Consider the following 14,387-nt stretch of genomic DNA (forward strand, 5'->3'; position numbering starts at 1 on the left):
GCAGCACTGGTCATCAGAGCCTCATTATCTGACTCAGTTCTTTCTGGGGTGCCACGTAGCCACAAGAATTTTTTCTTGAGACCTAATATGGTGTTTAGAGGACAGTACTGCATGATGGGATACTGCATATGTTTCAAGCCGCCCAGCGGTTGCCTCCACCATGGTAAGCACATAATGATCGGGACAGGCTGGATGGCTGGGCTGAACCCATTGGGATGAGGTTCAACAAGACCAAGAGCCGGATCCTGCGCTTTGACCACATCATCCCCAGGCAAATCTTCAGGTGTGGGGCAGAGTGGCTGGAAGGCTGCGTAGAGGACCTGGACCTGGGGGCAGTGATCGATGCTTGGCTGAACTTGAGCCATTGGTGTGCCCAGCAGGCCAAGAAGGCCAACAGCATCCTGGCTTGTATCAGAAACAGCATTGGCAGCAGGAGCGGGGCAGTGATTGTCCCCTTATACTCATCTCTGATGAGGCCGCACCTCCCGTGCTGTGTCCACTTTTGGGCCCCTCACTGCAAGGAAGACATCACAACCTTGGAGCGTGTCCAGAGGAAATGACTGTGGTCATCTGAAGGCTTTGTTGGTTGTCAGAGGGCTCCACTGGTTGTCAGAGATGTTCATTGACCATCAGAAGGCTTCAGTGATCGAGAAGGGGTGTCACTGGTCATCAGAGGGCTTCGTTGGTCATCGGGAGATTGGAGGTGTCTGTGGGAGGGGATATGCGGACTTTGGGTAATGGGGTTGGGGCTCTGACACAAGAGGCATAAAGCAGACCCAAAGGAGGGCCAAGTGTCTGCAATAAGAGAGCGGCTAAAAGGAGGGTGACGTGGTCACACTGTGTCCATGCAGAGGTGGATCAAAGTGTAACAGGTTTGGGAGGAACTGTATGGAGGCGCTGAGAGAGAGCAGAGGGAGGTTATTGGGGCTGCTTGGCAGCATGAGGAGCTCCATCCTTTAGGACTTTGGAGCAGGTGATGCGACAGGGTGGGGAAGGCCACAGGGGTGCAGGACATGGTGTGCATGGCATGGAGCTGGGGAAGGCTCCCGGCACTTTGAGGTGGCCACAGCCAGGCAAGGAGAGATCCCAGCTGTCCCTGCTGAGCATGAGAACAAGGACACAGACACGCAGCGTGTAGCTTTGCTGAGGGATTTATTGATCATCATGGGATGTCACTGATTATCAGGGTCTTCACTGGGCACCAGAGGATGTCAGAGGGCAGCACTGGCAAGGAGGAGCCTTGTCCCTGCAGGGTTTGTCCCCAGGGACTGAGGGCAGGAGAAGGACTGGCAGCAGCCAAGAGACCCAGGGCAGGACGTTGAGTCCCCTGGGGACAGAAGCCACAGCCCCTGTCCCACCTTAATGATGAATCTGGGCCATCCATAGGGCCTGCCCCCTCCAGATCCGTTCCTCTGCACAGCTTCATGGAGTGCAAGGGAAGGGCTGGAGGTGACAGTGCCCAGGTCCCCTGGAACAGGCCACAGACAGTCATCAATTAATGCCATCATGACTATGCCATCAATTAATTCCCAGCCCCTGATGCCCGGTCCTCAGGGCTGCGGAGACACCCAGCGTCCCCCAAGTGCCCTGTGGTGCAGGGGCCCATTGTGAGCGCTAGAACAACGTGGCCAAGTCACGGTCCTGTAGCCTGCTCAGCCCCAACTGCCCCCCATTGCCTCCTTCCCCTGCCCATTGCCCACCAATATCAGGAGGGAGCCCAACAACAGCCCCCGCGGTGTCCCCAAGGCCCATGGAACTGAGAGAACAGCCACACATCCCAGCCCCGTCCTCGCCCCAGGGTCACCCCTCAACTCACAGCTCCAGGAGAGGGAGAAAGCAGAGATGGGTCAGCACTGTCAGGCGGGGCAGGCAGCAGTGCCAGCATCATAATGGGCAGCTGGCCATGATGTCACCACGTTGCCGTGGTGACGTTTGTGACACGGCCACCCTGGAGGGGGGTGAAGGCAGAGCACGGAGGAGGGTCCTGCATCCTGAAGGAGCATCTGGTACAGAGCAGACGCATCTGAAGGATGAGCTCCAGCATGGCCGGTGCCGAGAAGGAGCAACCCGGGATGAGTGAGAACGGCCCCAGGGCGGGCCTTGCCTCTGGACAAACATGCGCTAATACCAAAGGTACACGGGCCCGCAGCCACCACGGGAGCGGTGCTGCAGCCAGTCTTGGGATGGAGATGGCACTTTACATCTGCCACCTCCCTCCTGCCCAGCAGTGGGAGGGGTGCCGGGAAGCGGCAGGTGCAGAGTGTGACCTGCTTTTCCTTTGATCTGCAGAGCGAGTTGCCGTCTGGGATGCGGTGGCCGCCTTGGTACACGAGAGTCTCCTGGTGCACAAGGTGCGTTTGTTGGCTGCCGGGTTCCTCCTCGCCCTGTCCGGCTCAGCCTGGACTTCCTCTGAGTCTTCCCCTGCACACACAGCAGGAAGCTTACCCCGTGTTTCCCTGCTGAGCTGCATTTGGGAGGGAGGGCGAGGGGAAGGAGAGGGCTGTGCAGCCCCAAAGCCGTCCCCGCTGCCCTGGCTTGTGCCTCTGAACAGCAGGAGGGGGCTCCTGAGATCTGTCCCCGCAAAGGACCACCTCCAGCTCATCCTCCAGCCAGCCCGTAACGCGTCCTCCCTCTCTTCCTCCTCCACTCGCAGGGGGTCTGGATTCCCACCTTCGGCACCTTTGACATCATCTCCAGGGAGATCAGGATGGAGGACGGGACTGTGACCCTGTGCTGGCCCGTGTTTCACCTGGCCAGCAACCTCATAGCTATGCACCACCTCAAGGCCCGCAGGGGGTCCCTGCCAGGTAGGAGGGGGGATTAAACCCTTGCTGGCTTCGTGGACAGGGCAAACAGGGCCACCGCCTCCCTTCTCAGAAGCAGACCTCCCCTTCTGGGGAGCCTGTCCAAACGCGGGGCCAATCTGGATGATGTCCCTTAGAAGCAGTTCTAGGTGGAACAGCAACCGTATCATCAACCCTGTATCTGGTATTTTCTCAGTCGAAAGGAAGGTGGAGCCCCTGCACTGCAGCCAGGTGGCTGCAGCCGCCTCTGTGAGCTGGCAGACAGTGAAGTCGTGCATCCAAAGCACGGTGTCGCTGCTCTCCAGTTGCCTGCAGAATGGGGAGAACGTGGCCATGGTCCTGAAGGATGTCGGAGTGCTCCTTATTGACGGGCTGACTTTCCAAATGAAGTTCTATTATGACTTCCTGGAGAAGCTGTTGGGGAAAGAGAACTTCAGGGGAGCCGTTCGCAAGGTGAGCCGTAGGTTTCTCCATAGCCTGGGCAGTACCATCAGCCTCACTCAGCCCGCACACGGCTCACCAGGACCTGGGCAGCTGCTCGAGCTGTGCAGGTGTGGCGGTGCTGTCAGCTCTCCCTGCCTCGGGCTCCTCGTGTCCCCAGTGCCTCAGCCATGACCAGGACATCCCACAACCTCCCTGTTCCTCCCTTGCAGGCCCCCTCGCTGATGGACATGGGGGTGTCCCGTGTGAAACCAGTGGCTTCCCTGGTGTTCTCAAAATGCCTTGTCGTCTTACCCAAGTGAGTATTTTTCTGCTGCTTGATGCAGCTGCTCAGCTCTCATTCTGTAGCGCTTGTGCCTCGTGTCCGTCAGTGTCCTGCCCAGGAGGATGTGCCAGAGAATCACAGAACGATTGGAGCAGGAAGGAACCCGAAAAGGGCACCCGGTCCCACTGCCCTGCGGACAACAGGGACACCTGCCTCCAAATGAGGTTGCTCTGAGGCTGGTCCAGCCAGGCCTTGAATGCCTATCCAGGCACCCAGCACCTCTCTGGGCAAGACATCCCAGTGCCTCGCCACCCTCCAGCTAAAACCTTCTTCCTCCCATCCCAGCCAGTCTTCCCTCTTTCTGCCTGAAACTGTTTCCCCTCCTCCTATCCCAAGTGACCGTGCTAGCGGCTTTAGAAAGCCTTCATGCGGCATGAAAATGTGCCTGTGAGCAGACAAGCAGAGAGAGCAGCAAGGATTGCTGTTGCACTGCGTCACACCGCTCACTGCCTTCTCCTCGCTTACAGGTTCCAAATGGAGTTGGTCCCCAAACTGCCGCCCCTGATACAGCGCAAGTCCTCTGGGAGCTTGTCTGGGTCACAGAAGTCAACAAAAGAAGAGACTTTGCCACCTCTTACTGGGGCCAAGAAAGGTGAAGTGGCTTCCAGCTCTTTTCCACAGCACGGGCAATCAACTGGTGGTGGGCAGACCCTTGCTGACCTTCATCCCAGGGCTCTCACTTGCATCAAACCTTCCTGCTGGCTCAGCACGGCCTTTTCCCCTTAGGTTGTGGTTGGCCTGTCCAAAAGGAAGGTGCTGTGTGTGACGTACCCCCATCCCTGGCTATGGCAGGAGGATGTGGGGATCTCAGGCCCTGCCCTCCCGCAGTGGAAGGACAGGGACCTCAAAAGTCACCCTGCCACCTTCTTGTCACCAGCCAGCTCCTCTTTCCCAAAGCCAGCGTCCCTCCTGCAGCCCAAAACAGAGCTGAACTGCAGAGAGGGGGAGTAGAGACAGAGATGGTTTCAGGGCGGGTTCTGGGAACAGGCCTGAGTGCTGCTTGTGAGCGAGCCAAAGGCTTGACGGTGAATCTCCTCTTCCTTCCCAACTGCAGTGAGATTTGACAACACTCCAACATATATTAGACGCCTGAGCACTGCAACTGTTGATGGAGAGCAGTTGCGAAGGATAAAGAACAGACTGCGGAGGGAGAGCATTGCCAACAGGTGAGGCTGGAGGCTGTGGGCTGGGATGTGCGTGGGGGTGACCCAACGAGAGCCCATTCCCTAACGCCAAAGGGTCGCTGCTTGTTTGTGGGCGCCCGAGAGTGCTGGGATGGGGACGCCAGGATCCCCCCAGTTCACAGGGCTGGCCCCTCTCCACATCTCAGCCACTCAGGCGGACCTCTCCCGCTCTGTCCTTTCAGTGTTCTGCCACCCATCCGGGCAGTGCCTGAAGCCCCAGAGCAGCCAATGAGCTGCCAGCTGCAGGGCCTGGAGGGAACAGAGAGCCGAGAAGGGCTGGGCCGAACAAGACGCATCAAGTTCCTCGATGAAGAAGGAGGAGCAGAGGAAGCCCAGCGTGAGGGTGCGCTGCCCAAGCTGCAGGAAGCCAAGGCCTCGTGCAGCCAAGAGCCAGCATCGTCCTCTGGGTCCGCGTCCAGCCTATCCTCAGAGACCCCAGGCAAACCATCCACGCTGGCGCTTCGGGCATGCGACTCGGTGAAACTTCTCAGGAAAAGGGCTAAGAAGATCAGCAAAGCGCAGGAGCAACCAAAGGAAATGGCAGCAGCAACATCTTGTGGTGAGACCTGCCTGCCCGAGCAGTCCTCCCACAGCAGATCTAGATTGCTGCCACCCATAACGGAAAAAACAGGGTCTCCCACTGAAAAGGTGGCAGCGGAAACATCTCACGTAGATCCCAGCCTGCCCAAGGAGCCCTCTGTTGTCAGATCTGGGTTGCTGCCACCCATTAAGGAAGGAGCGGGGTCTCCCGCTGAAGAGATGGCAGGAGCGGCTTCTCATGGCGAGACCAGCCATGAGTCCCCCGCCATCACATCCGCATTTCTGCCACCCATAAGGAAAGAAACAGGGTCTCCCAGGAGTCAGTCTCCAAATACCAAAGCCCCACTCCGCAGGAAGGGCACACCCTACCCACGCTGATGTGGGTGTGTTGTGCCCAGGACAGTCAGAGCTCCACTAGAGGCTGCAAAACAGCTGCTGAGTCCCACTTGTGCCATTGAGACCCATTTGTGTCATTCCTGCATGCCACCTCCTTGAAGAAAATCAAAGGAACAAGGAGACTGAGTGTGGACTCTTCCAAGACCCCTTGCCTCTTTAGGAGCAAAACCCTATAGCTGGAAGTGTTCGAGGCAAGGGGTAAAGAATGGCATGGCTTAGTAATATTGCTATTCTATAGCAACATTGTTGCTATACCTATATTATTATAAATCTCTCTATATATCTATATCTATTATATCTATCTATCTATATCAATTATATATCTTTATAATATTGTATTCTCTTGTTATTCTACATCACATCATACTTAATATAAACATCTAAATACAAATAAACAATCAAAACACAATATGCACATGTGTCTGTATACATATATATAGCCCGAGTTACCGACTGCACTGCCATTTGTGCCGTGTCACAGCCCCCCAGCTCCCACAAAGCGGGGAAGCAGGGGCAGCCGGGCCTGCTGTGCAGATACATAGGCAGGCATACAGATACCTCACATGGCATCGTGGCTCCTCTGCCTTGTTTGGTTCCTGGCAGGTTTGTTTTCAGACAGGCACTCAGCCAAGCCTCTACACCCAGAGCAGCCTTTACATCTGGCAGCCGGTCACAAGTGGTGTCCCCAGGGCTCGGCACTGGGGACGCTCCTAATGAACGCCTTGATCAGGGATCTCGGCCAGGGCATTGAGTGCGCCCTCAGTAAGTTCACAGACAGCACCGAGCTGGGAGGGAGTGCTGATCTGCTGGAGAGGAGAAAGGTGCTGCAGATGCAGCTGGAGAGACTGCATTGGTTCCGTGGTTGGGCTGCAGTTGGACTGCAGGACCTCGAAGCTCTTCCCCAACCTGAGCAATTTTAGGATTCCATGATTCCAAACGCATCACTGATCCAAATGCATTCCATGATCACAGAATCACAGAATCACCCGGGTTGGAAGGGACCTCAAGGATCATGTAGTTCCAACCCCCCTGCCTAGCAGGGCCACCAAACATACACATTTACTAGATCAGGTTGCCCAGGGCCCTGTCCAGCCTGGTCTTGAACACCTCCAAGGACGGGGCATCCACAACCTCACTGGGCAGCCTGTTCCAGGACCTAACCACCCTTCTAGTAAAGAACTTTTCCCTAACATCCAACCTAAATCTTCCCTCCTTCAACTTAAAACCATTTCCCCTAGTCCTGCTATTATCAGCCCTTTCGAAGAGTTTACTCCCCTCCTGGGAGTAAGTTCCCTTCAGGTACTGAAAGGCTGCAATGAGGTCACCCCGCAACCTTCTCTTCTCCAGGCTGAACAAACCCAACTCCCTCAGCCTGTCCTCATAGGGGAGGTGCTCCAGCCCCCTGATCATCTTTGTGGCCCTCCTCTGGACCCTTTCCAAAATCTCCATATCTTTTTTGTACTGAGGGCTCCACACCTGGACACAGTACTCCAGATGGGGCCTCACAAGAGCAGAGTAGAGAGGGACGATCACCTCCCTATCCCTGCTGACCACCCCTCTCCTGATGGAGCCCAGGATCCCATTTGCTTTTCGGGCTGCCAGAGTGCACTGCTGGCTCATGTTAAGTTTCTCATCTATCAGGACCCCTAGGTCTTTTTCGGGGAGATTGTGATCCTGAAGTACTCAGCCAATGAGGAACTGGGGGAGAAAGTGATCAGCTTGGAGTAACTGGGCCTAAAAGTTGCAACGCTGCTTTCTGCATGCTCTCCTGCTTGAAGGGGACCTGCCGTTGCCGTTGCAATTGCCAATCAATTGCCATCCTGATAAGTGATCTAGATATTTCTTCACTGGGCACCAGAGGGCAGCACTGGTCATCAGAGCCCCATTATCTGACTCAGTTCTTTCTGGGGTGCCATGTAGCCACAAGAATTTTTTCTTGAGACCTAATATGGTGTTTAGAGGACAGTACTGCATGATGGGATACTGCATATGTTTCAAGCCGCCCAGCGGTTGCCTCCACCGTGGTAAGCACATAATGATCGGGACAGGCTGGATGGCTGGGCTGAACCCATTGGGATGAGGTTCAACAAGACCAAGAGCCGGATCCTGCGCTTTGACCACATCATCCCCAGGCAAATCTTCAGGTGTGGGGCAGAGTGGCTGAGGCTCCGCGCGCGGGAGCAGCCGTCATCTTGTGGCTCGGGGCCGCCTGGCTGTTACTTCATTCGGCTGAAGCCGCTGCCGCAGCCAGGGCCGCCCTTCACGGCAGCGCCGCTGCAGCCGCTGCGCGCCGGAGCTGTCCGGGCAGCACCGAGACGGAACCGCGGCACGACGGGAGCGGTGCTGAGGACGGCGGCGCCGGAGGTGTGCGGGAGGTCGGGTCCGGGCCAGGGCGAGGAACCGTGCGCGGCCCGAAGCGGCCCGCCCTGCCCTGCCCTCCCCTCCGGCGTGGGATGCGGGGATTTGGAGCGGTTGAAGGACTCGGGGCCTTAACGGCCGCAGCGCTGCTGCCCGCATCCGGGCGGTGCCCCCCCCCCGAGGCGTCCAGCGCTGCTCCCGGTGCCCCCCGGGGCTGAGGTGGGCTGTGGGTGTAGGGGGCAGTGAGGGAGGAGTGGGGGCACTGGGGGAGTTTAGGAGGCTGTGGGAGGACTATGGGGTAATATGGGGCTGTAGGGAGAGTGTAGGGTAATGTGGGGCTGTGGGGGGCAGTGGGATGGATATATAGGTGAATAGTGGGGGATATGGGGTTGTAGTGGGCTGTGTGGGGATACCAAGGGATATGAGGAAATGGGTAGGTGTGAGGGGAATGTGTGGTCTGCCGGTGGCTGTAGGGGGATATGGGGATGTAGGTAGCTGTTGTGGGAATATAGAAAGGTGTGAGGGGGCTGTCAGGAGAGATCTGGGGCTATAGGGAGCACTGAGGATGCTGAAGAGGGATATAGGGCTGTGCGGGGCTTATAGAGGAGGATCTGGGGCTGTAGGGTGCTAGGGGGGCTTCAGGGGTAGATGTAGGTGTATATGGGACTATGGGGAGCTTCCTAGTGGCCACAGGGGGGCTATGGGGTTCTAGAAAGTTGTGTGGAACTAATGAAGTGGTATAGGAGGCTATGGGACAGCGGGGGCTCTGGGGAGGATATAGGGGACTGTGGAGGGGGTCCAGGGCTGATTCTGTGCTTTGGGGGGCTACAGGGGATCATGGGGCTGTAGGGAGCTGGGGGGCTGGGGTGCTCTGTAGGGCTGTGGGGGAGCTCTAAGGTTCTAAGTGGGTCCTGTAGGGTGCTCTGGGTAGGCTATAGGAGGATTATGGGGGATACGTGTCTCTAGGGGGCTGTGGGTGGGCAGTAAGAAGATTCTAGTGGGATACAGGGCTATAGGGGATGTATGGGGCTATAGGGTGGGTTGTAGGGGCATGTGGGGTCAAGAAGGCTCTCCCTCGCTTCCCCATTCCCTTTGCCCCTCCCTTCCCCCTTCCATAGCAGAGTGGGTGAAATGCTAGCTCTGAAGTTTGAATCAGAATTGGAATTGTATTGGACTAGAATATGACAGTTTTGTGGTCTTGGATCTGAACTGTGTTTTCTTCTGGGGCTTCAGGTCCAGGTACTGTTTAATAATGGCTTTGGAGAAGGTTTCAGCGTCCAGTCTCCTGCTCAGGAAGAAAGAAGGAGGTTTCTGGAGGACTTGCTGACGAGTGGAGCTGCTGCTGAACCTCCCCTTCCAAGAAGGCAGCAGGTGAGGCCGTGGTGCATCTCAGCCATTCCATAGTGCAAGGTAGCAGTGATTCAGGCTGTGCTTTGCTCTGATTCTCCAGCAGCACTTGTGCTTGTATGTGAGCAGCAGGCGGCTGCTAAGGTTGTGTGCTGGCTGCAGGCTGGGCAGGCACGGGAAGCACTGCCTGCAGCAGCACCAGCTGAGCCGAGGTACCAATGGGCTGGACTGGAAGCACTGAGGTTTTGGGGGCCTGATGCACAGAGGGAGGCCAATAAAGAGACCACGAGTCCATGAGTATTTAAGGCACAAAGGAAGGCTTAGAGGGGTGATGGAGAACACGTCTGGAGGCACAGATGCCTGCAAGCTGCTCTGGAAGCATAGAGGGAGGCCTGAAGGCCTAGAGGTTGCCCAGGAGGCTTAGAGGCCTTCAGGTAAAATAGCCTGGAGAGAGGCTAAGAGCCTGGCCAAGAGGCCTTGCAGCTTAGTAGTCCTGAGGCCAAACTGAGGCATGGAGGCCAAGAAAGAGGGAGTCTAGATGAGCAGAGGCCAAGAGGAACTGGAGGTCAAGTGCCCTCCAACCTCAGGGTCTGGACAGCTACAGCCCAAGAAGGCTGATGGCCTTGAAGTTGGACTGGAGATCTTGAGACGGTCTTTGCTCCCCCTCCAGCTGGTTGTGAAGAGCCCTTCCGTTGTGGAGAGGGCTGCGGGTTGAGTTCAGCATCTCCTGATGTGTCACAGAGATCCAGGGCTTTCAAGAAGCTGCTTCTTTAAAGTGCTTTGGATGGTGGATGTTCCTAGACAGAGCGCTTGTCTCCTCCAAGCTCTGAAGCCCAAGGTTTGTTCTGCAGGTCCCGCTGATGGCACAGGCATCAAACAGCCCAGAGCTCGTGGCTGGGGAGAGGCTGCGTATTGTGTTGTGAAGGGAGAACTGGAGGAGGGCTTTGAGCAGCGCTGTGCAGGAATGCAAGCAGCTGGTAAGAGAGAGGAGGTGTGTGTGCTGAGAGCAAGGGCTGTACGGCTCATCTCTGGGTGCTGACAGGGAATGCAGGCAGAGCTCTTTGCTCTCTGTTCTTTCCTGCAAGTCTGCGGCCCTTCAGAGCGTGCTGAGTTTGGGCAGCACGATGACAAGCCAAGGGTGGCAGCAGGAGATGCAGCACAGCCCTCTCCAGCAGCCAGGTGCATTTGTTCCTCTTGCTGCTTCTTAAGAAGGTGTGTTGAGCTTCCACAGTTGGTGCCATGGTAGCCTGTTTTGAAGGCTTTTAAGCTCTTCCTCTGATGCTCGCATCTTAAGACAGCGAAGGACTTCCCTGGCTGTGTAGGAATGGTTCCTGTACAAGGGCCTGGCTGTCTGTGTCTGTTCCAGATGCTGAAGGGGATGGTGATGTGAGTGCAATGATGGAGCTGGCTTTTGAATGGCAATTGCACCCGGCTGATGTGCAGCTCTTTCTGACACAGGCAGGAGACGGGTGGTGGGACTACAGCTCCTCTGGCAGTTTTGCAGCAAAGCTGTTAAGTAGAAGATAGGGATTTCTTTACTAGGAGAGTGGTGAGGTCTTGGAACAGGCTGCCCAGGGACATTGTGGATGCCCCATCCCTGGAGGTGTCCAAGGCCAGACTGGATGGGGCCCTGGGTAACCTGATCTAGTAAACATGGAAGTTTGGTGGCCCTGCCAGGCAGGGGGGTTGGAGCTTCATGATCTTTGATGCCCCTTCCAACCTGGGTCATTCTGTGGTTCTCTGACTCTGTGATTTGAAAGAAGAAGAACTCAGCTATGTTTCCTGTTCTTCCCCTGGCTATCCCCTGGCCTCGGCCCAGATTACCATTGCATTGCAGTAGGTGTTCCTTCCATCCCCGTGGCTGCCCCTTGCTTTCCAGAAGGTTGCCCTTTCTTTCCCACGACAGCCCGCCCATAATTCCCTGAATGCCCCAATACCCGTCAGTATTTCCCATCCAAGAACCTGTAGCCACCCCGCAACCCCCACAGAGCCCCAGAACCCTTCCAGGACTTCCTCAGACCCAGTACGCCTTCCCCATTGCTAGCCTGACAGGACCCCCATCACCATTCAAGGACTCCCAGAGCCCTGCTGGGGCCCCTCTTCACCCCCGTATCCTTCCAGATCCCATCCAGCAGCACGGTGCTGGGACAGGAGGGGCTGCTGCAGGAGGGGAATGCAGTGCTGGAAAAGGTGTAGGGCACAGATGTGGCGTAGGGGGCCCGGGGGCATGTAGAGAGTGGTTTGGGGTGAGAATGGGGGATGTGGGTCAGTGTTGGAGTGCATGTATTGAGTTCTTCCTGAGAGGAAATTGGGGTTCCCTGTGGCCCAAAGGTGGAGCCCTGATCTATCACCACACATGACCCCATAACCCCATATAACTCCACGTGACCCCAAGGCTCCACATGACCCATAACCCCATAAGCCCAGATGAGGCTGTGGACAGTGCTGGGTCTGTTCCTGGGTCATTCAGGGGGTACTGTAGAGTGGCTCTGGGGTTGCTGTAGAACAGCACTCTCTATATGCCCTAGACCCTCATCTCGCCCACATCCTGGGGGCAAGATGGAAGTCTAAGGGGCTATGGGGGAGTCCCGTGTGCAGGACAGATTCATCACCTGCTGCCCCACAGCAGCCCCCAGAGCCATCCTAGTGCAGCCCTGGAACAGCCCCATCACTGCCCACGGCCCGTGGCCAGCAGCAGTTCCAGCACCAGCACTGTGTTGGGTAAAGGCAGCTCCTAGGTGTGGCTCTGCCCCACAGCTTCCCCAGAGTGCCCCTTAGCCTTCCCGTAGGCATCCTTTCACTGCCCCACCACCCCGTGTGGCTTCCCCCCATCCCAGCAGATCCCCCTCACATCACTTCTGTACCTTCACAAGTTTTCTTTTTCTGGCTTTCTCATTCACCCCTACACGCCAACGGAACATTGCACCAACATTCTGCAACCATTCATGTGGGCTCTTATCCAACCAGAGCCGCCATCCATTCTTTCTTCTCCTCGAGGTGTCCTTGGTTCTTGTGCTGTTTATCTTGCTCCGCAGCTGCTGCTCCGTGCAGTCCTTCTTGTGTTCCCACAGTAAGGACTGCCAGGAAAGAAACCATTTGCCAAACCTCTGCGCCACAGACTGCCAAGGAACTCCATACGTTCCCAGGAATGGCAGGAGGGTGCTGACTATGGATACACGGCTACGGACTCCAGACAGCCTGATGAAATGAGTACGGGATGGCCATGGTGCCTGAGGGCGGTGGCTGCTCTGATGCTCGATATTCAAAAAGCCCATAAATCTACACTGGGCCAAAGGATCCCGGTTTTAATATCTCCTACATTGTTGACTGTATTGGAGGCAAAGCGGGACATTGGCTCTCACCCCAAAGAAATAATTGTTCCTAATATTGTCAACCCAGTATCTTTCCTTAGCAGACCTCATGGAGAATCAGTATTACGTGACTGCTTTGAAACAACTGAAGCTGCACGTTGCTGCCGGTCCGTCGGACCTGAAGGATGAACCCTTAGAAGATGCAGAAGTTCCTGGTTTCCCGACAGCTGCAGTTTTGTGAGACAAGGAGGCTGCAAGGCAGGATATGCAGTAACTGTTACTGAGCAGGTAATGGAAGCACTACCATCAGCTGTGGGGACTTCCCCTCAGAAGGCTGGAATAACTGCCTTGACAAGAGCCTTAATTATATCGACCGATGCTAATTATGTCTTTGGGGTGCCACACGCTCATAGTGCCATCTGAAAATGGCAAGGATTGCTCACACACAAGGAAAACAGTATGATGTAAATCTACCAATGGTTATTATACGCTGTAAAGGACATCAGAAAGGCAACACTGTACAGGAAATAGGGAATAAGATGATGGGTCAGGTGGCAGAACAGGCAGTTGAAGAAGGTTTCAGTTCCAGACGGTAAACTTAAAATCTCTGAACCTGAGTCAAAACCTGTAAAATATTCTAAAGAGGACAGGAGTGCAATTAATGATTTAAAAGGGAAGAGAGCAAGCTGAAAGGTGGGTGCATGCCCAGATGGTCGCATTCTTCTGCCCCTTAGTATTTTATGGACACTGGTTATAAGGGAAGGTAAGGGGATACACTGGGCAAATGGACTCTACAAAGTACGATCCCAGTGCCAGGAACAGGGCACAAGTGGGCCTAATGGGAAAGGGTACCTTCCAGGGCAACAGTGGCAAATTGAGTTCTCAGAGCTACCAAGAAAAGGGGGGTATCGCTGTATGTTGGTACCTTTTTTAGTGGCCGGAGGCTTCCCTTGTAGAACTGTTCAGGCACGTGCAGTCATTAAAGTATTTTGACAGGAGATGATTCCAAGATGCTGAGGAACTACTTGGTCTGTCAAGGAAAGTGCTCCATGGAAAGTTAAACATAAAGAAATGACGAGTCGGTCACTAATTTGCTTTGCAGTGTAATTAGTAGCTTTCCAAAAACATAATACTTCCTTGATTGCTGGGTCTGTACACGATTACCAAAGGCAGGGACGGAAGCACCGTGATCTGGGATCCTGTGACTAAATTCATCTGCTCAGTACAGATATAAAAGCGGTCAAAGGGAGTCCATTTACTGAGGGGCAGGTGCCATATTAAACAGTGGCCGCTATGAAGGGAAGTAATAAGACTCTGATTAATGGGCATGAGTATCAAAACGGAAGTAATAGAATGAGCAAGTGTTGTTCGGGTAAAGGCTTTGGGTGGCTGTGGGGAGATGGGAGAGCTCAAACTCCCACCTGGCATAGTGAGGACTATGTGGAGCCAGTATAAAAATGCAAGGTGGGCTAAGAAGGGTGAATAAGCCATTGGTAAGGTGTAATACGGGATGCCATAGCTTTGTGAGAGCTCTTATCCTGGTCTTAAAAGTAGCACCGCTGTGAAGGGCTATAGTGAGCGTCTCTGCAGCTTGAGAAATGCCTGAGAATGCAGGTGCCCTGTGGGCAGTCCAAGAGGAGATATCCCCTTTATCCAAAGTTGTATTGCAACGTGAAGTAGG

The 14,387-nt window shown here is 55.2% G+C and overlaps 2 protein-coding genes across 2 annotated transcripts; both read left to right on the forward strand.

The window, feature by feature from the left end:
* The first annotated feature begins 1,985 nt into the window (after positions 1-1,985).
* LOC146758199 (uncharacterized) lies at positions 1,986-6,099 on the forward strand. Its single transcript, XM_085517395.1, has 8 exons — positions 1,986-2,133; positions 2,290-2,351; positions 2,654-2,807; positions 3,001-3,257; positions 3,458-3,543; positions 4,038-4,162; positions 4,625-4,736; positions 4,937-6,099. Exons 1-8 carry the CDS (start codon positions 2,031-2,033, stop codon positions 5,670-5,672), a joined length of 1,635 nt encoding a protein of 544 aa, XP_085373521.1. The 5' UTR covers positions 1,986-2,030; the 3' UTR covers positions 5,673-6,099.
* Positions 6,100-6,531: 432 nt separating this feature from the next.
* Positions 6,532-11,798, forward strand: LOC146758200 (uncharacterized). The gene is made up of 2 exons (XM_085517394.1): positions 6,532-8,267; positions 9,282-11,798. The coding sequence occupies exon 1, from the start codon at positions 7,767-7,769 to the stop codon at positions 8,181-8,183; it is 417 nt and encodes a 138-aa protein (XP_085373520.1). The 5' UTR covers positions 6,532-7,766; the 3' UTR covers positions 8,184-8,267; positions 9,282-11,798.
* Positions 11,799-14,387: the final 2,589 nt, after the last annotated feature.

This window comes from Coturnix japonica, chromosome 16, assembly GCF_054131305.1.
Source record: "Coturnix japonica strain WE chromosome 16, WE-NBRP24, whole genome shotgun sequence".
In the NCBI taxonomy this organism is placed as follows: Eukaryota; Metazoa; Chordata; class Aves; order Galliformes; family Phasianidae; genus Coturnix; species Coturnix japonica.